The sequence below is a fragment of the Hirundo rustica genome, chromosome Z (genome assembly GCF_015227805.2).
Source record: "Hirundo rustica isolate bHirRus1 chromosome Z, bHirRus1.pri.v3, whole genome shotgun sequence".
NCBI lineage: Eukaryota > Metazoa > Chordata > Aves > Passeriformes > Hirundinidae > Hirundo > Hirundo rustica.
Genome location: NC_053488.1, coordinates 64,365,499 through 64,385,552, shown reverse-complemented (window position 1 = coordinate 64,385,552; position 20,054 = coordinate 64,365,499). Strand labels below are relative to the sequence as shown.

Genomic DNA, 20,054 nt, shown 5'->3' with positions numbered 1-20,054 from the left:
CTGCCTGTCTACAACTTGAATTTAGACAGTTGTAGAGAGTGATAAGTCCCCCGAGTTTCCTTTTCTTGACACTAAACAACCCCAGCTCCCTCAGCAGCTCCTCAGAGGACTTGAGCTCCACACCTTTCTTCGGCTCTGTTGCCCTTCTCTGGCCTCACTCCAGCAGTTCCATATCCTTGCAGAGAGGGGTCTGTTGCCAGATGAAGAATCGTTTGCACCTAGTGGTTTAATACAATGCTTATTTTTCGAAAACCATTGACCTGTGGAACTGCACAAAACTTATTTTGTAGGAAGGAGAATTGGAAAGCAACCAGCCTGGTTGTGCCGACTTCTACCAGTTCACTAGGCCATCAGCTATGACTTTGGGGTCCCTGACCACCGGGGATCACCAGAGACCCAAGGACAGAAGAACATATGGAGAGAGGGGAGGGAACATATGTTAATGACTTCAGAGAAATTATTCTCATATCTATGTTTCTTCTAGGAAAACCTATCAATTGGTATGTAAAATACAGTATATAAACTAGAGCTTTTTCTATACTCAGCATGAATGAGATTTTGGAGGAGATATCCCTGCATGCATCCAGCTGAATAAAGAATGCTGGCTTCTTAATACTACATTAGTGTTAAGGAGTTTTTATTTTTACTGATTTTTGGTAACAGGCCCACAGCTGAACACAGGTATGGCCTCACCAGTGCTGAGCACAAGGGGTCAGTCACGCCTGGTGCTGCTGGCCCCATTGTTTTATGTGCAGATTTTCATTCCCCACATTCTCCACTGGGCTAGAGATGGGTGTGTGAAAGGTTTTTGAAGTCTTTCAGTAACTTCATCCCACCACCATTCCCAGCTGGCTTCATCTGTGCCCAGTGGCCACTGTGGGCAGAGACAGCCTTCTGGGCCTCCTGAGCATGGGAAGTGCTGCCTTGGGGCTATTTAATACTGGCCAGAGCTGCACATGGGGGTCACTGGCTACCACCCAGCATCACAGGAAGCCCCCTGTGATGCTGGGTGGTAGCCACTCACTGCTCAGAGAAGGAGGTGCTCGCTGGAACTGAGGACACTGGAGTCACTGACACTCACCCCTTGTTCATCTGCTCCTGTCCTGCTGGTCACAGGCACTGGCTGGCATCACAGGAGTTGTGCCAGTGGGAATGGGCCATGAAGGTCCACACAGCATTCCTGTAGGAGCAGAAGAGCACTCTGTGGACATGGGGAGTATTCTGCCGGCACTGGGGGAGGTAGGAGGGCATTGGCCAGAGCTTTGCAGAGGGGAGGGAGGGCACTGACTGTTTCCTTGCCATGAAACTGTCAGCAAGGTAACACTGAATCCCACTGATGCTCTGTATCCCAGCTCTTGAGATGGCCATTTTTCTTTGAAGAATTTGTGACCCTGGAGCCTCTCATCTAAATGTTGCACAAAGCCTGATGCCTTTGTGCCTAGCAGCTGGCTGTCATTTAATATCCCAAGCATACATTCCCACACTAGTAACAGAACTTTCTGACAGTATCAAGTTGCTCCTTGCTGTTCTTTATGCTCCTTGCTCCTCCAAGGTGCGCTGCAATCCTTGCTCTCTTGTCTAGGAAATTCGGACAGCCTGATGAGAGCATAAGTTTCAGAGGACTGCTACTGCCCTGCAGCTCTCCTGGAGATGTCTGCATGTCTCTCAGCTGTTGCCATTTGGAGAGCTCTCCAGCTGAGAAAACAAATATTTTCTCTGCACAGTCACCAGTAGGAAACTGTCCCTCATGAAGTAATCTAGTAATCTCAACTCAATGCTGACCCTTGGGGAATCTCTGCCTTCTTGAATGCTTGAGTGTGCCATCTGGTGAAAGCTTGTGTTGACTGAACTTCCATAGTTCTGCGAATTCAGCTAATTTACCTTCTGTGGCCCTGTCCCTTCAGCTCTGCTCCTCACCTGGTGCGAATGGCCACAGCACTTTCCCTGTTTGTGCTTCCCAGTGCTGCTCAGTTACTCTCCTTTACTTCTGCCTGGGTCTGGGAAAGATTTGGCCTTGCAGCCTGCACACTGCCTCTGCTTACCTGTGTTCTCCATCTGCCCAGCCACTCTACACGAAACTAGAAGATTGACCTGTTCGCTGTCCTTCTCTGCTTTCTAGAATGACACTAAAGGCCTTATCTTTCGGATACTGACATGGAAACACATCATCCTTCATTTGGGTCCCAAGTGCAGTGCAGTAATCTCACAGCAGAAGACTTGCAGCCCAGCCACAGGGCAGGCAAAACTAAAGCAAGGGCACTGTAGTTCTGAAACACCCAAGCCACCTTCAATGTATACACTTATTCTGAGGGGAAAGGGCAAGGGAGCACATAGGGAACTCAACGTCACAGCTACATAAAGGCTATGGAATCCCATGTTTACTCAGAAGAGCACAGGAAGTATTATTTATTCATCTAGAAAGTGTAAAGATGTGTTCAGTGTACCCAGCTACTCAGCTTCGGGAGTTTGCTGTGATGCTGTGTTATCTCAAAGACCTTGTTGCATAAGCCATCTAGCAAGAGTTTTTGTCCTTGCAAGTTTCTCAGTGCTGGCAGAAAAATTAGAAGATCACTCTTTGCATCCACTTGCTGTTCTGCAGTACTAATGTTAGAGACCAAAGTCTGGGTATTTCCTTCACACCTGAAAGAAGTTTTTGGAAATGAAGATGTGAAGGAAAATCCTGACAGCCAACCAGCAAAATCAGCTGAATTAAAAGGTCAACATAATGAAAATAAACCTTCCAAATCTATGGCTTCTTTGAGGAGCTGGAATTAATGAGCTGCTGGGGTGCAGCACTGCCTTCAGACAGGCTGTCCAGTGCTGTCTTCTGTGCTTTAGAGGGTGTTTCAACCTCTACAACTAGAGCTCAAGGCTAGAGCTAGACACCGTGCAAAAGTTTTGAGCCATCATCAATCACCACGGCCTCGAAGATACTCCACATTCGCACAAGCAGTGACAAACTGCTGGGAAGCAAACTGCTGCACCCCCCTCTCCCTCTTCCCAGGCCTCCATGTGCCTTCACTCCCACTTCCCAGTGATTTAATCCGTGGTACCAGCCATGCAGGCCTGGGTGGGCTGAAAGTATAAACAAGAACAAGACTGAGAGTTACTAGGTTTCACAAGCATGGCAACCCTTGCCATGCTGTCCTGAAATCTGAAAGTTGAGATGAAGGTCAGACAGCCTTGCTCCATAGCCTGACTCAAATAGTGCCTTGGAGTTATTTCCACAAGCTCAATGGGGAGCTTGAGACAGAAGGATTTGCCCTCCTCAGATCCACTGCCTAGTCTGCAGAATGGGAAAAAAAGAACCTTTCTTGCTCCAAATCCACATAAAAGGAGCTAGTGTTTATCATGCGGAGAGAAAATAGCCATTCAAATGCACCTGTTTCTTCTGCCCATCTTGTACCACCATCTGGATGCCTACATCTGGTTGATTCAAAGATTGTGAAGGGCTCTGAAGGATAGCCACAAAATGTTTGAAAGCATGGAGTTGTGAATCTGTGTGCAGAGCTGTGTTGGGTTTGCTATTTCCGGCACAATGTCTAACAGTGACCTAAGTGAGCAAGTCTGGGGGTATGATAGCTCTGGGTCTTTCAGAATTTCATTCTTTCCATTTTATTTCCCATCACTAACCTTTGTTTCAGATCTGCTGAAGGCTTTCCAGTGGACTACTGTCTGGGGAATCTTCATTGAGACTTGTGAGCTTGTATTTTAGTGACACACTTGCCAGCAACTGCTGAAGGCTGTAGTGGCTAGAGGATGTTCTTTGAGGATTATGGGGATTATGCAGGATGTTCTTCCTTCATAAAGGCTCATTTCATGGCTGATATACTTAAAGGAGGTATGATTTAGTGATACAAATCATCCCTGTTTTTATCTTGCCATATTCCAAGGAGATCAGTGGAAGTGGATGGTTCTGTGTGTCATGAAATGTACAGCTCTCCTGAGGAGGGAGTAGGGAGTAGGGCCTCAAGAGGAGAAGACACATCCAGTCGGTTTAAGTGCCAGGCTAGCCACACTCTCCCAGGACTTTTGTTAGGACTTCAGAACTACTTCCAGTCTACGCTTATTGGGAATTTAGGCTGTATCAGTATGCACCACAGGTATGACAAAAATGAAGGGGTTTATCATTATCACTATTTGAATATGGTAAAAGCCCATCAGAGCCTTCCCTATACAAAGATCCAAAGGCAGTGAGAGTGTCAAGTGAAAATTTGTATTCACCAAGCAGGGATCTCCTTACTACAATGCAGTGTTTGGTCTGCTAGTAAATGGAAATGACAGGCAATTAGTTTCCGCAGTGATTTCAGATGTTGAAATTCTCACATTACAGCAAGACACCCCAAGATTCTAATTTCTGAATACCTTTCAATGCAGAACCTTGTTCTCATCACCCATGGACACTTGTTTTCCTTATGCATTAGTAAAGAAGATGAGTTACCAATGCACCTATTAGCACTCCCTGCTCTAAATCAGTCATCCTTCCCTGTATGGAGTTTTACCTGTATGACTGCCAGGAGTTCAGTATTTCTATTTAATTTTTGTACTTAATTGGATTATTTTATTGTGCACTAGTGTCAGGATTTATGGTGAGAAAGTTCAGTCCTACAGAGGAAGGTAGGCAGCAGTGTTTGTGTCTTGGCATTCATGAAGTGTATTGATTTACACTTGCAGACCTGTGCCATTCATCCTATTTCCTTATTGCTATGCATTCAGTGTACTTCCAAGAAAGTGCTTCAGTAAAATCACTGCTTTCAGTCAAGTGCTCAGAAGCAATCTTAGTTCGTAGCAGTCCTGCTTCCACTCAAGGTCATGAGAAAATATTATGGAAAGGAAATAGATATGCTGAGCCCAACCCTACAGAGTGATACAGATTCCCAGGACACCCAAAAGTGTTTTCCTCTGTTGTTGACTGCACCACATGCAGGACTCTTGGATACCAGCAGCTCAATTTTCAACTCTTGGGGGGTTTTGGGGTAAAAGTATGTAAAAGGAAGTTTTTGGCTTTGAACGAGATTATTCTTGCAGAAAAGTATAGTAACCTGGATGAAAGAAACATTTTAAACATCCTGTCATGTGCTGTGTTCCAATGCATTGTAAATCATAACAGTCTACAATTGAAATTAAACTGCAATATTTAGACAGTGCCACATACTTTGCCTAAAAGTATTGTTTTCCAATGCTTTTTGAAGACCTTAATTGCATTTTGAAATTCAAGCAATTTCTTTCTAATGTGAGACTGGCAAGAGGGTGAAAATTCCATTTGCTGCAGAATTCCACTTAATGAAGTGTAATTCCCTATCGGCTTGACCTAAGGATTTGTGCAAGTCATGAAATATGGACTAATTTTCTGTTCTATGAATTTTTGGGTTCTGGTGGCTTTTGTTCCAGAGAAGAGCAAGTGCGGTGTGGTAATAAGCGAGGTCTTAAATGTCTTAGGCATGTCTGTGTGAAAGGGAGATGCAGAATGGGTAGAAAACTACCTTAAGTCAGCAGTTCAGGTCAATCACTGACACAGAAATGCAGTCACTGTGGTTTTGTATCAGTGCATTAAAGGCTGGTTTTAGGTGAGGCAGAGTTTTTCACAGGTGACAGCACTTTCTGGTCATTACCATTCTCTATTCTTCACATTTCCTCCCTGTAGCAGCCACCTGTTCTTTCAGCTTTCCCCCACCCTTTCCAAGGGTAATTTTCATTGGATTCCTCTTACATGTGTGCCCATATACATTAGGAAGAGTGGATTCTGGTGTGATTTTCAGCTGTTATTTGCAGATTGCACTGCAAACCTGTATTGGGGGCAGCAGCCACCAAAGGCTACCAGCATCCCTAGAGAGGGAGTACCTCTTGTCCATAGGGAGCAAGCTAGGCACTCCTTAAGCCTCACAAAACCACATACGGGCTCCTTTCTCCACTTTGTCCCTCTCTCCTTTGTCCCATCTGTCCTCTCCCTTTTTCCCATCCTTTTATTACTCCCTAACTCCTTCTCTTTCTTTCCCCCCTCTTTCTGTCCCTGTTGAGTTACTTTCTTGACACCTAGTGGTATTGTGTTCTCCAAACACTAGAGCAAAAGACAGTGCTGTGCCAAAATAGCTCTTGTCTCTTATCAGTATTAGCCTTCCCAACCACTCTTTCCTCATGTTTGATTTTTTCCAGGAAGAAAATGCTTCTCTTTGGTTATTCATATCCTGCATATCAAATATATCAATATACTTTCTTTTTCTGGTGCTTTATAAAGAATATTAATTTACTGTGAAGTCTGAATAAATCCACTGTCCTTGGAGCCAGGAAAATCCCTGTACATTAATTTAGAAAAGAATGCCCAAGATATGCATAGAAACCATCCCTAACAAAAAGGGCTCTTGCTAAAGCCAGGAATACTCCATCAAGCAGAGGCCCCTCAAATATGCAGCTGGAAACAGACCATGCACTGTCACACATATCTGCAGCAGGTCACTGCATCTTTCTTTTGGAAACACACTAAAAAATACATTCAGATAGGGAATGTACACCTGAACAACGCAGGCTGTTGAAGGGATGGCATCCTGCTGTACTGCCTCTCATGTGCTGTATTCTGAGCTGCACAGTGTCTCACAATGAGATTCAGATCATGAAAAGGAGGAAGTTCTGTTCAACGGACTCTACTGATAACCAAACACACAATCAGCAGTGAAATGAAGGAGCCTGGTGTTCCTTCAGGATTAGTTTCTCTGCTATGGTAAAACCACAGTTCAGATGACTCATTTAAGGACTTTCCATCCTGAAACAGGAGGCTGGCAACAAAACTACAGCATAACCCATGCCACTCTGTCATGGGTTAGTACAGTTTAGTGTTTTAGTTATAGAGGAATGTAGAATGATTTTCCAGGTCAGGACCTGGGTATTGCTTTAGAAAGGACAAAGACCTATCAGAGAGTTAGTTGGAATATTGGCATCTGTTTTGACCACTGAAAATTGTTGGCTATGACTTTGGGAAGTACCATATAAAACCCCATGAATTTCCTGTAGGTGGGTCCTTTTCCTTCTTTCCCTTGGCCAGAGAGAGACAGGTAACATCGAGCTGGGCCTGCTGCTCCCCTCTTTTTGGGGGGGATCTGGCCTGAGGCCTGGCCGGATTCCATCGGCTCTCAGGTGAAGGGGGGGGAAGGAGAGGTTGCTGCTTTACAACAACTACTTTCTCTAAACTTCCCTGGAGCAGGGAGGGATCTCTGCCGGCCCCTGATAAGAGCTATGGGCACCATTTAGGCTGAGGCCACCCCGATTTACACCGAGGGGTGGGCTGAGAAGGCATTTATGATCCTGCCTTGGTTTTTTTTGTGATTGCAGGACTGCCTAGGTGCTCTGATCTCTGATGTTTTTGTGTGAGTTCTTCCTCCCTCACCAGCGAAGCGGCCTTGAACATCTAACACCACGAGCTACAGAGGGAGAGAAGACTCTGAGCAGATTTAACCCTGTCCTGGCAAAATGAAGCTTCCAGAGTTTGGCTCTTTGAGAGGAAAAAGAAAGGGACAGAGTGAACATAAAGAAGAAACAGCATGAAGTCAGTAGAGTGAGAGTGAAAAGACTATTGGGACAGAGGGTTGAAGAGTTAGTTGTTCCATTCTTACTTGAGCCATGGAAATGAACTCTGTGTTTAGATAATTTCTTTAAATCATGGGAAAGATAAGCATTTGGTGGAGAATGCAGGCATTTGATAAAACTGTAGGATAAGATTAACTAGGAAAAAAAGGCAAAGCAAGTATTAGTTAAGTAGAATTATAATAAAACTATTTGTTCATTTTTAGGGTTGAGCCTGCTTTGTTTTTCTCCTAGTCTCTCTCCCACAGAAAAAGAGTGAGTACTAAGACCAGAATTTAGTGAACGCGAAACCACTACATTAATTGGTGTTTACGCCCAGTTTGTTGAAATTAAAACCATTACACACTCCCTTTCCTATTAGTTCATCAGCAAAACAGCCTGTAGTAAGAAACACGAAACATGGACACATAAGGCAGTCCACCTGCTTAAAAAAGTGTTACACACAATAGATACTGACCAGGCCACTCGCACATGTGTGTTGGTTCTTGTCAATAGGTGGGGGAGGGAGGAGGTATGAGTTAGTCAAATCAATCTGCTTAGAAATGTTGCAAAGTAAAACCACCTTACGGTTTACATAACATACTGCCCTGTGAGCGCAACAAAAACTTTTTAATACAAATAATGAACATTTTGAGAGCTGTTACTGTCAAGAGTTTTTACTAAGCTACAGTGAGTCACCACTTTTCTTCACATCTCACAACACTTAACTTGATTGAAACCAGTAGCACCCTCAGTGTGCACATAGCATAATATTGCTTTTCTGGAACTTGATTCCACAAGTCAAGGGGAAAAATGTGAAAAACTTTTCATCCATCTCATTAAGGGCTTGTGTTACACTCTTGATTTCATCTCATCCCTGAAGGAGAGGTAGTTGTAGTATCGCTCCTACACTTGTGCCCTCTGATAGCCTGGCAGTTCAGGAATTGCTTAAATTTGTGGTGGTCCAGACAACATTTCTACTCCCTCCTTGATAAAAGCCTTCATCATCATCATGCACATCACTTGATCCACTGACTCATCTTTTGGCTTTGTCTAATTTTTTTTTTTTTTTTTTTTTTTTTTTTTTTTTTTTTTTTTTTTTTTTTTTTTTTTTTTTTGGTAGGATTATCAGCTTTCAGCAGAAAAGCACTTCAGATCACAAGTTACTTTAAAATCTTGGGTGATGTGCACCTAAAAAAGCCCCAGACAACTACTTGGCAATAACAGTAACACATCACTGAAAGACAACTTACCCACACTTCTAGACAAAAGCTTTTCTTAATCCAACCGCTGTATAAATAGTCTTGAAATTTTCTGAATATATAGGAACTGACTTAGCAAGAAGAGTAATTCTGGAAGGTAGCCATACAAAACAATGATGCCCACCATATCTGTTCTCTAAACCTAAGCAACGCAATATAAAGTACTTCAAATCACACATTCAGTTACTACTTATTTGAAGTTCGTATCTCGTAATTAGACACTAACTGAAGACATCTTTCCAGCTCCCCCTGTATCTTTTTATCTTCAGAATTAATGTGAAAAGATGCAGTAGTTCCCAAATAATTCATGGCATCTGCAATTAAATACCTTGAATTCTACTCCAACATGAAGAGATTTATGAATACGACTACCTGCATTACTGACGTACTGAGCAAAGAGCCAGAAACTACACTACCTTGCTAAGCATGGCAGAAGTAATGATCAAGCATCAAGAGGCAGAGTAACTGTAATAGGTTAAACCACAAGACTATTCAAATTATGATCCAAAGCTTTTTTGAAGAATAATGTTCCCCAATCCCATATGCAAACAACACAATCAGACCACATTCATATATTATTTTTTTTATTTTCCCATACAATATTCACAGGGTCTGCTTTTTGTCTTATTCAAACTAAATTTTCTCCCCACATGCCCTCAAACTAAAGAACCGACATTTCAGGACACAAAAAGAAGTCTTGTAAACATAAAACATCCAACACATAGCTGAAACCCAGAGCATTTAGCAATTAAAAACACAGTTATATCCCCTTTAACACAGGGTGTTTTGTGCATTACACCATAAACCAAACTGTTCATATATTAAAAAGGTGCAGCTTTAACCAAAGGTCACAATGCACTTCTTCACCCACTGCATGTTAGCATGTATGTTTTATTATATCCTATTCAGTCAGTTAAAAACTATATACAGCTACGTTTAAATGTGTGTTTGTGCCATGTTTTTAACAACACAAATAAAGGCATTTTTAAGCGGTTGCTGCATATTATGCAGCAGGATGCCAGAGCACTGGTTCAGACACCTAACTTTAATGGAAAAGTCAAGTCCACCAAACCTCTGCCATGGGAGTAATATTGAATGGAAAAGTCCACTTCACACATTCAAACATTATAAAATAATAAAGATACATGTATGCGGTAGCTGATCATCACTAGTTTTTTAGCACTATTTACCAATTTTGCACACAGAACAACTCAGTGGAAAAAAACCCCAACACAATTCAAGCCTTAAAACAAATGCCTTTGTTGTGATTAAAGCTACATAACTAATATTTAAATTCCAGAAATAATGAACACTAACAAAAGTAAATATGTTTTCATTTGACACTGGCACCCGAAGTGTACCACTTGCTTCATTATTGTGTGCAACACAGCACAGAAAGTATTAGACATCAGTCACTGAAACAGAAGAATAAAGCAGAGAAGTTCAATTAAGAATGTTGTGTACAGGCACAGATTTGTACTGCAAGACAAAAGCAGCCTTTTGTTTTCTCATATTAGTGGGTCTAACTAATTCTGGGGAACCTGCGTCCCAAAACAGGACTGCAGTATTCAAAATTCAGTAACAGGACAGCAAAACTTTACATCCTGAATTTTACTTAAAGATTTTTAATACCTCCATGACCTTCTAAATAATTTTGGAGCTGTCTAATGTTTTCCTTCTGTTTCCAAAATAGCAGTCATTCAGTTCACAAGAGGGGCACTTCTATTTTTTTGAACCACAATGTGATTTTAAAATCAAGTCATCTTAGATCAATTCTTCAGGCTGCTCAAGTGTCACCTGAACATGTACTTTCAAATTTTTTCTAGAAATACTATAGTAAGGCTGTAGCACTCTTTCTCTGCTTGCCAATAACTTGCCTAAGAAGGATGTTTTGATTTAGCTAGTAATACATTATAGATTTTTCTCTTTAGTTTATTTTGTGTGCATTTAAGAATTGGTTAGCCTACTTTTTTTTCCAGAGCCATTTGAAGGAGTTTAACCTTACTGTGACCAGCTCAATTCAAGCTATGGGCATGTACATATATTTACTACCTTCCACAACCAGATAAAACAGAATTTTACAGTACATAAGCTACTGAAAAGACATGTCATGAGCAGTGAAAACAATTTAACTCTAATAACTCTACAAAAAGATAACCTGAAATATTTAAAACATTTCCTGACCACTAACAAAATAGAGTGGCAATTAGATGCACAAGGCTGTCATGTCTCAGTGCACCACAGAGAGGAGTATTTACAGCACTTGTGCAATGCAGTATCAATATCAAATTGCCCTCTTCCTAGAAAAAGAATTTAATAAAAAGTTTTGTACGTGCCTAACACATAATACAACCTCATCCAGTGCTGGTGCTGTGCTGCTTAACAAACCAAGCTACTTCTGGTCTTAAATCCAAAAAGCAGCAGCAGCAGCGTGTGTGAGTACTGCACAGGTTCAATGACAAAGTTAGAAGACTCCCTATCCTACGGCATGTTTTTTACATAAACTTGGAAATTCGGATTTTTTTTTTTGTATGCAGAAGTAGTTTCCTGAGTACTCTCAGCTTACAATTTCGTCAGTAAAACAAACACTGCAAAAGAGAAAATTCATTTTAATACAGAAGAATGTATGTTTAAGCAATCATAATGTAGTATAAAATTCAGAAAGTTCTGAGGATGAAGACAGTCCAGACTGATAAAGAATGTGCACCACAATGTAGTGCCAAGCTTTCAACAGTTTTACAAATAAGCAAGGGGTATGATTGCATTTTTTTAAAACAGCAAATTAAAACAGTGCACTACAGTTAATCACATTTTCTTTTTTATAATCCAAGATATTCAGCCTGAAAATTAAAATGAAATGAGATTTTCATATATATCATCTCTCATATCAGACACTAAACTGTTGGCTCATTTTAAAGTTTTACATTGCAGATGACTAATTGGAGTGGTAAAAATCAAACTTGGTTTGGATTAGTATCAGCAGAAATAAAGAGACTAGACACTGCCAGATATTTTAATATAGGCATTGAAACACTTGAGTTCCAGAGGATCTTTAAAAATATTTCAATTTATGTGTCCCTTTTGTAACTTTTTGAGTGTGTTTTGTGATTTTTAAGAGATGAGGAGTATACACATTTGAATGTTGCATAAATTCAGACCTCAGTACCTACAGTTAATTGGAGAACCGCTATGTGAGTAACACACCTGAAGCACTGCTGCTACTGGTTACGATCCAACGCGCGTTGTCGTGGTTCTTTTATCTGAGAAGAAGCTCTTAAGGAGAAATACCTGCCCGATACTAACAACAAGAAGAATGATCGCTTCCCCTATTGACCAGTAGGCCACCCTTGTGTTTAAATCCTCTGCTCTGCTGCGGCCCTGCGCTTCCCTCAAGCGGAAGTGAGTCTGATAATCGATAACAGACTTCAAAGCTTCGTGAATTGAAACACATGCAGACTCCATCTGGAGAAACAAACAAATACACAACATGGAATTAAGAAACCTTCTAGTGGTTTTGTGCTTTGATATTTAAAATGAGGAGTCATGTAACTTTGCAAGCTAAGAATTAACTCAGACCAGTGTCAGATAGAAATACTGTAAATACAGTAAAATAAAACTTACACTGATGAAACTTTGCACACAAAAATATGACACTGTTAAATACAGAAGCAGATGAAACCACAAAACTAATAAAAAGAAGTGAGCTCTGAGAATTAATGAACAAATTCTAAATTCATACTTGGATTCAAAATGAGCCTCAAAAATATTTTTACATGTCAGTGATCCTCCACCTGTTGATTCCACATGAAACAAGCAGTTGCTTATAATATTAAGACACACAGGCCATATATTAAATGTTTCTGTTTCACAAATACGACATTCTTCATTGATTAATTCTCATACAAGTTGTACAATGTCTATTTTGTTGTCAAGAGACCATTCTCTTAGTCATGTACGCAAAAAGTGGCGAGCAGGGACAATTGTTATCCTGCAGTGCTCATGAACACTCAATACCATATTCATATAAAAATACTCACCAAATACCTACCAAATTTTTAATTTTAAAAAAAGCATTATTGATTTTCCAAGCTCCAAATAATTTTTTATAACCTTCTTGCAGTTTCAGTTTATATGCTGTAAGTAAAAGTACTCTTCACTGTGTTTTGATCACTAAGAGATTAGTCAATGGATCTTCAAAAGACTTTTTTCTACTCACATTTCAGAATTCTCTTTAAAGGCTTAAAATGAGTATTTCCTGAAGATCAAACAGCAGAAATTATTACAAAGGAAATGTTTAACGCCCTTATAGGGCTGCCCTCAGTCACTTATATCTGTGTCTAACCATATTTCCGAGCCAAACGCTTTCAAGATATATGTTTGAAGAAGTCTAAGATAATCTTGACAAAATTCAGGATGAGTTATTCCAAACTAAGTTTTACTATTGATAAATTGTAGAGACATCCTGATCTGCACAAGAGATTTAAACACAAGGTCACTCTGGTTTCAGGGCTTTACTTTTAACTGTTCCCATGAAAGGCTGCCCAAATTTGGTCATGCCACAAGCCTGACCAGAACAACAAAAAGAACCTCCTTACAAAAGAAGCAAGGAAAGAAATTAAGAGATACAGTATCAAGAATCTGAACACACACACACACACACACACACACACACACACCCCCACACACCCCCCCCCCCCCAAAAAAAAGCACTGCAGGAATTAATGCAATGTCCCAAAGGAAGTTTTTAGGTAGTTACATTGTGTAGAGGCGGTACAAAACTGTGAAATGCTGAAAACACAATTACAGTAATGCTCTGATACTCTGTAGACTTATAAAGCCCAAATATCTAGAAGCCAGACAAATACATCTGACTTTATTGATTTATTTTGTTAGAATTTCCTTCTCCATTTTAAAAATAGTAGTTACATGTGTCCTCCTCCTAAAAAAAGACACTATTCTTTTAAATGTAGAAAAAATTCTGAGAGTTGTTCCAGAACTTGGAAAATTTTTAAACCTTATTCCACCAATATCTAGTTCATGAAATCCACATGTCAAGAGACACAATACTTTGTCACTAAAAGGACGTTCCCTTAGAAACTTCAGAAAAATCTTACCAACCAAACAGAAAACAATAAAAAAAACCCCAACCAAACAAAAAAAAAAACAAAAAAACCCCACCAACAACAAAACACACACACACACACAAAACCAAGAAACAAAAAAAAACCCCCAAACCCCAGAAACCACCCAAAAACAAAACCTCAAACAACAGTGGCCTTAAGTCTCCTAATTTCCTCTTAAACATTTGGTGATTCCTTCTCAGCTTTGTTTTGTGTTCAACAAATCTTATCTTTACAATGAAAGCCTATTTGTTATAATTTAGAGTATTTTAAAAGCCTCAATTAATTTATTTTCAAAAGTGATGTAGATAACTAAAGCAGCGGAAATTGAAGAAAACCACCTTCACCTAACAACTTTTGACAAACAGAAGAGCATTTTACCTGTGTAAGTGCGGTTACTCTGTTCTCACTAGGAAACAGTGGTGGATCTTCTCCAACCTGGAAATCGAAGTACACAGTTTTGTGTGTGAAAGTAGAGAACTCATTGCTGAAGCAGAACTTGTATGTTCCATTTCTGGATGCAGTAAACGTGAAGCTATCATATTGTTTCTTCATCTCTTTGTACAGTACAATGCCATCTGGATCTTCCAACCGACAGTCAACATCATAATGACCTCCAGTGATCACCTGGAAACAAAACCCAAGAAATTGTCTTTTTTTTAAAAAAAGGACATTTATATATTTCTTCTAAGAAGTATGGTCTGCAGGTGGAACGGCAAAGTTTTCTGCCTTGACAGATGTTTTACAATAAAATGCATTCATTTGAGAATCCTCCAAAGCAAGTCCGCAAAATTATTTTCCCATGAATGACACAAAGAAAATAATTAAAATTGCTTTTGGTTCAGCATATGCAATGTCAACTGTATTTTCAAACCCCTAGGAGAACAATTTTAGTTACTTTGTTATTACTAACTGTACAACAGCAAAGGCTACAGTGGATGAAACTCCATGGGACAGCAAAGACATGACTGTAATGAGCCTGACATTTGCTGTACACTCAAGTCCTCCATGGAATTGATTCATCCAGCTGAGACTGCTAACATACAAGACATTTCCTTCCTGAGTAACTGCCTTACTATATCAGCCGCATTAGGCTGCAGGAACGGTGCTTGACCAGTAGAACAAGAATTTCAATCTGTCCAGTTTTCCTGTCTGCTTCTTTCAATAGAGCAACGCTTGGGGCTACCTGCCACCTCCCTCCTGCAGTTACATACAGGATTTCTTCCAAAACCCAGCACATCTGGAAAATGCCTGCAACTGACTCAAAACTTCACGATTGTCCGAAGGGGTTTTTTGAGGTTTGATTACTGTTGGTCTACTGTGTATTACTACCTGGATTCTCCAGAAAGACTGATCAGGAGTTTAAGTATTCACAACTTGGTATTCTGATGACTCTTACAAAGCAGTTTTACACTTTATCCTTGCTGCAAAGTTTCTACTTTTAGGATAAAGCATGCTGAAGGCGGAAGAGACTTATTTGATATGTGTACAGAAATCACTGAAATATTTTAGTATCTGTGTATCTGCACTTCAGTCCACATGGCATTGTTTAAATGCTCATCAGTTTACTGAAGTACCAGATTATTAAAATAATCCCATTAGTGATTATTTTAATAATCTGATACAACTGAAGTAACCACAGACTGGAGCAGCAGCTCCTACACACGGCAAAGTTTTAAAAGTATCCAGTTGACAAGCAATAACAAGCTCTTCATTTTTGAAATACAATCTACAATTTGATAAGGGTGTGCTTTTTACCAATTACATAGAAATAACTCGCTTTCAGTTGTGTAGGCACCCTGAAAATATTGGTTTACATAGAGGTAGTAAAGTTTGGCCAGAGCTTTAAAGTCACCCAAACACTCCTTTGACAGGGAACTTGCTTGTGCATCCTTGTTGGCCCTTAAGACATACTGACAAAAGACATTCACACAGCACTTTAGTCTGGTGAAATCCAAACATTTCTTTTAGCAGTGCCACTCCTGTTTTGGTCACCAGTAAAAGTGGCAATAGCAGGCTTATCTGTCCAATGATATCCACTTCAAACTTGCAGGGAAAAGTACTGCACAGAAAAAAACTGTAGGGAAGAAACAGTCAGGGACAAGAAATATTTGCAGGGGAAAAATGTATCCAGGACCTAGACCACACAGGACAGAGTAACAAGAACGGATATTTGGCAGCAACATTCCCCATATATACTCGAGATAGGACAGCAACTGAGAAACCAGGAAGCACAGGACTACAGCAAGAAAAGTCAGCCCATAAAAAATTACACAATCCCTTCAAAAGTCCCCAAAGATAACTGTGATTTTTTGTCATCGGGGATGACTTTTCGCTCATGCTGCTGCTGTACTATCAGTGACTTAATCTACTGAAGTGACAGACTGAAAGGTTCCAACCCCGCTGATGCACTCAGAGGCACCAAAACAGTGATGTTGTACCGCATCCTTCTCCTATCACCCTTTCACTGTTTAGTTTGTAACCCAAATCTGAATGGTACTCTAAAACACAAAACATTAGCTCTTAAGATGTACTGTGCTCATTCTGTCGATGCTTCACAAACCACAGCGAAATTACGTCTGCGGCACCTTGTAGGTCAGGCGTGCTTTAGGTATTCTCTGCGCTGTTCGGGCGGGGCACAACATGGCAGCGACCAGGGTACAAACACTGCCAGTTTTCAGGGCCAACTCTGTGTCCCACTAGGCCCTGTACTGCGCGGAAGCCTCCCAGCCGCTCCCGCAGAGTTCTCCTTAGCCAAGCTGGAAACCACTCATCGGATCCAGCCCGCTGCTCCCTTGCCGGGCGATGCTCTCGAATACTCCCTATAGGAAGGGAGCTGACTGTGAGCCCCGTGGCAGCGGCCTGGGCTCGGGGCCGCGGCCCAGCGAGGCGCCACGCCTGGGGTGGCTCCTCCCGCCGGGGTACCTGGAACTCGAGGGTGCACTTGGTTCCCTGGGCGATCTCCTCGTAGAAGCACTGCTTGGCGTTGTCGGGCAGCTCGAACGTGATCTCGGAGGCCCGCGCCGCGCAGGCCGCCAGCGCCCACAGCAGCAGCAAGGGCGGCAGCGGCCCTCGGGAGCCCAGCGGCGGCATCGTCCGGTGCGAAGAGAGATGAAGAGGGCGCGGAGGGGCTCGGGGCGGCCGGGGCAGAGGGGCTGCGGGGTTGCGAGCGGGACGCGGCGTGGCCAAAGGGACGAGCGGCTGCACCCGGAAGCGCCCGCGCGGCAGCAGCGCCTTTCCGGAGCGCTTCCGGGACGTGTGTCCGGCGGGGAAGAGGCGGGCAAGCGGCGGGGAGGGGGAAGGGGCCGCCGTGGCCTCGCCGTTTCCCCCCCGTCCTGTCGCGGCTGGAGGCTGGGTGTCCGCTCAGCGCCGTTGCCCGCAGGTTAAGTTTCTTGAGGGTGCCGCTCGGCGCTAGGCCCCGAAGTTGGAAATGGCGGGCTCCTGTGGCGCAGTGCACGCAAAGAGCGACCTCGGTGCCCTCCGAGAAGCAGGACACACAGGAATATGGAGAGTTCTAGTGTGCACATCTTTGAACGTTCATTGCAAAGAATTAATAAGAGATTAATGAAGAAACGGAGATATAAAACATCGATTAAAGTGCTCATGCTGATTGCAGGAGTGTCGACTTTGAAATTCTACTCCAGTCAATCATGGAGACGTAGAATGTTAAAAGTTGGAAAGGATCTTTAAAGATCAACGAGTCCCAACCCACCTGCCATAGGCAGGGACACTTCCCACTAGATCAGGTTGCTCAGGGCCCCATCCAGCCTGGCGTTCAACACTGCCAGGTTTGGAGTGTCCCCAGCCTCCCCAGGCAACCTGTTCCAGTGTCTCACCAGCCTCACTGTAAAAAATTTTTTCTTTATGTCTAACCTACGTTTCCCTTCTTTCAGTTAGTACCCATTATTTCTTGTCCTACCATTACAGATCCTGATGAAGAGTCCCTCTCCAGCTTCCCTGTAGGCCCCCTTCATACACTGCAAGGTTGCTGAGGTCTGTGCACAACCTTCCCTTCTCTAGCCCCAACATTCTCAGTCTTTCTCATTTATTTTTACAAACAAAGAAACAAACAAAAACCCACAAAAAACTAAAGGCCCCAACAAACAAACAAACAAACACAAAACAAACTAATCGCCACGAAGATATCCTTCATTCTTATTTATTAAGTTCTGTGGCAAATCAGGCAGAGTAGGAAAAGGAAAACTCAGCTCAAACCTCCCAGGCATAAGCTTGTAATGCAAAAAACCCATTTTGCTCCTCTGGAAGAGGGGCTGAACCTGCATGAAGTACCTATTGCCGAAAGAGGCACCACACTGAGCAGAGGGATGCTGCTGTATGATCCTCTCACCTTGAAGAGAGAAGTCCTGTGCTAGCTTGTGAAATGTATGATTTTTCATCCTCACCACTGCATAAGAAACCTGGGCATCAGTTTGAGGACTGTGGATTTCACAGGGCAGAAGTACCCAAAATTCATGTGTAGAAGCCTCTGGTAGATCTGCAGATGTGGATTATGGTGACACAGCAGATGCTTTACCAAGTACCCACCTTACAGCTGAGGCAGACATTATCCATTTACAGTTAATCCTCAGATGTTTGTTGTTTTCATTTAAACACACTGTTTTCTTTTAACTGACATTTAAATGTTGGCTGATAGCTGAGATGGGTCAAAAGCAGGTTATATATGTGGGCCATAGGATGCAGCTCCAGTCATTTTATGTAAATCAATGACTTGCAGACCTTCTCCTTCATGAGACAAGAAATACATTTCAGGAGGACTTCCTTTTTCACAGCAGCTGAAGTGATCATGTACAGCTTATGTTATCAGTTTCCTGTTTCATTCTTTCCAGCTATTTTCTTAAAGTTTCACTGAATGGGCCAAATGAAACTTACCTAAGAAATGATGATTGGAAACCTGTCACCAAATAATCAAATAACAACACAGAAGGGGAAAGATACAGAGCAGGCAAGAAAGGAGTCTGGTGGCACTTCCAGAATAAAGAAAAACCCAGAAGATGTTCCAATACCCAAAATAAATCAACAAGAGCAGATAAGACTACATCCTTTTATTTTTGGATTGGGGTCAGAGATTATAGAACATCAGTGGAGTGAAGAAGACAAGCGGCATCCAAGAAGCTCTCAAGCCTGGTCCCCTTAACCCTGGTGACTCCTTGTTATACCACCACCAGGCAGAGCTGTCAGCACTAACTGCATCAGCTCCACTGTGTGGTGTACTTGCAGCTCATCTAGTGTAGATTTGTTAAAGACTAATGGTTTTGTATATGTAGCAATCATGAACTGCTTATGAATTTCAATAATTCTTTTGCAGGTTGAAACTGAATTAAGTTCAATAAATATAATAACAAGTTCAAGAAATATATTTTAGAGGAAGTCATATGAAGAGTTTTCCTTTCCTACGGGACAATCTGCTTAAGCAGGGTGGGACTCGGTTTCAGGTGTTTCTCAGAAAAGTTCTTGCCTGAGAAAAGTCTTTATAGTTTTTATTTCTCAGTGTGCTGATTTTGCATTGATTGACATTTGTTGAGGAGAGATATTCTGTCTGTTATGACAGAATATTTGCAAGCAGAAGTCTGTATTACAACTTCTCCCATACATACATGCATGGATAGATGACTTTAATAATGACCCTTTTTACCTTACGTGAAAAGTCAAAGACTAGGAAAAAAACCCAAGGATTTATTTTATTTTTGCATTGGTTTGATTTGTGAGTGTATGTTGATGCTCTCTTTATGTGGAACATTAAAATTGACATAGACACGTTTTTCTTGTGCAGATAGTTAAAATATGCTCTCCTGAAGATTACTAATGAACCATAGTTATACAAGAAGCATTCATTCCTTCAAAAACACGTGGAAGCCAGAAAGAAAGACAAAAGAGACCTGCAAAATACAGGCTGTTGAGGTGTTGGTGTTTCTTTTCTACATAGTAGCTGAATCAAGTTTCTAATATTTTCTCCTGATGTAGTTAGAGACCTTTTACCCATGTTAGAGGTTGTAGGTATGGATGCAAGTGCAGACTTATAAGATCTTATGACTGAAATAACATTTCCTGTTATTTAAGTAGTGAGACAGAAAAATTGTTCTTCACCTCTGCCGTCCTT

At 41.6% G+C, this 20,054-nt stretch overlaps 1 protein-coding gene across 1 annotated transcript; it reads right to left on the bottom strand.

Annotated features, from left to right (window-relative positions):
* Positions 1 to 10,741: 10,741 nt before the first annotated feature.
* Positions 10,742 to 17,132, bottom strand: TMED7 (transmembrane p24 trafficking protein 7). Its single transcript, XM_040090687.2, has 3 exons — positions 16,862 to 17,132; positions 14,318 to 14,563; positions 10,742 to 12,278 (listed from the first exon to the last, which is right to left on the bottom strand). The coding sequence occupies exons 1-3, from the start codon at positions 17,027 to 17,029 to the stop codon at positions 12,042 to 12,044; spliced, it is 651 nt and encodes a 216-aa protein (XP_039946621.1). The 5' UTR covers positions 17,030 to 17,132; the 3' UTR covers positions 10,742 to 12,041.
* Positions 17,133 to 20,054: the final 2,922 nt, after the last annotated feature.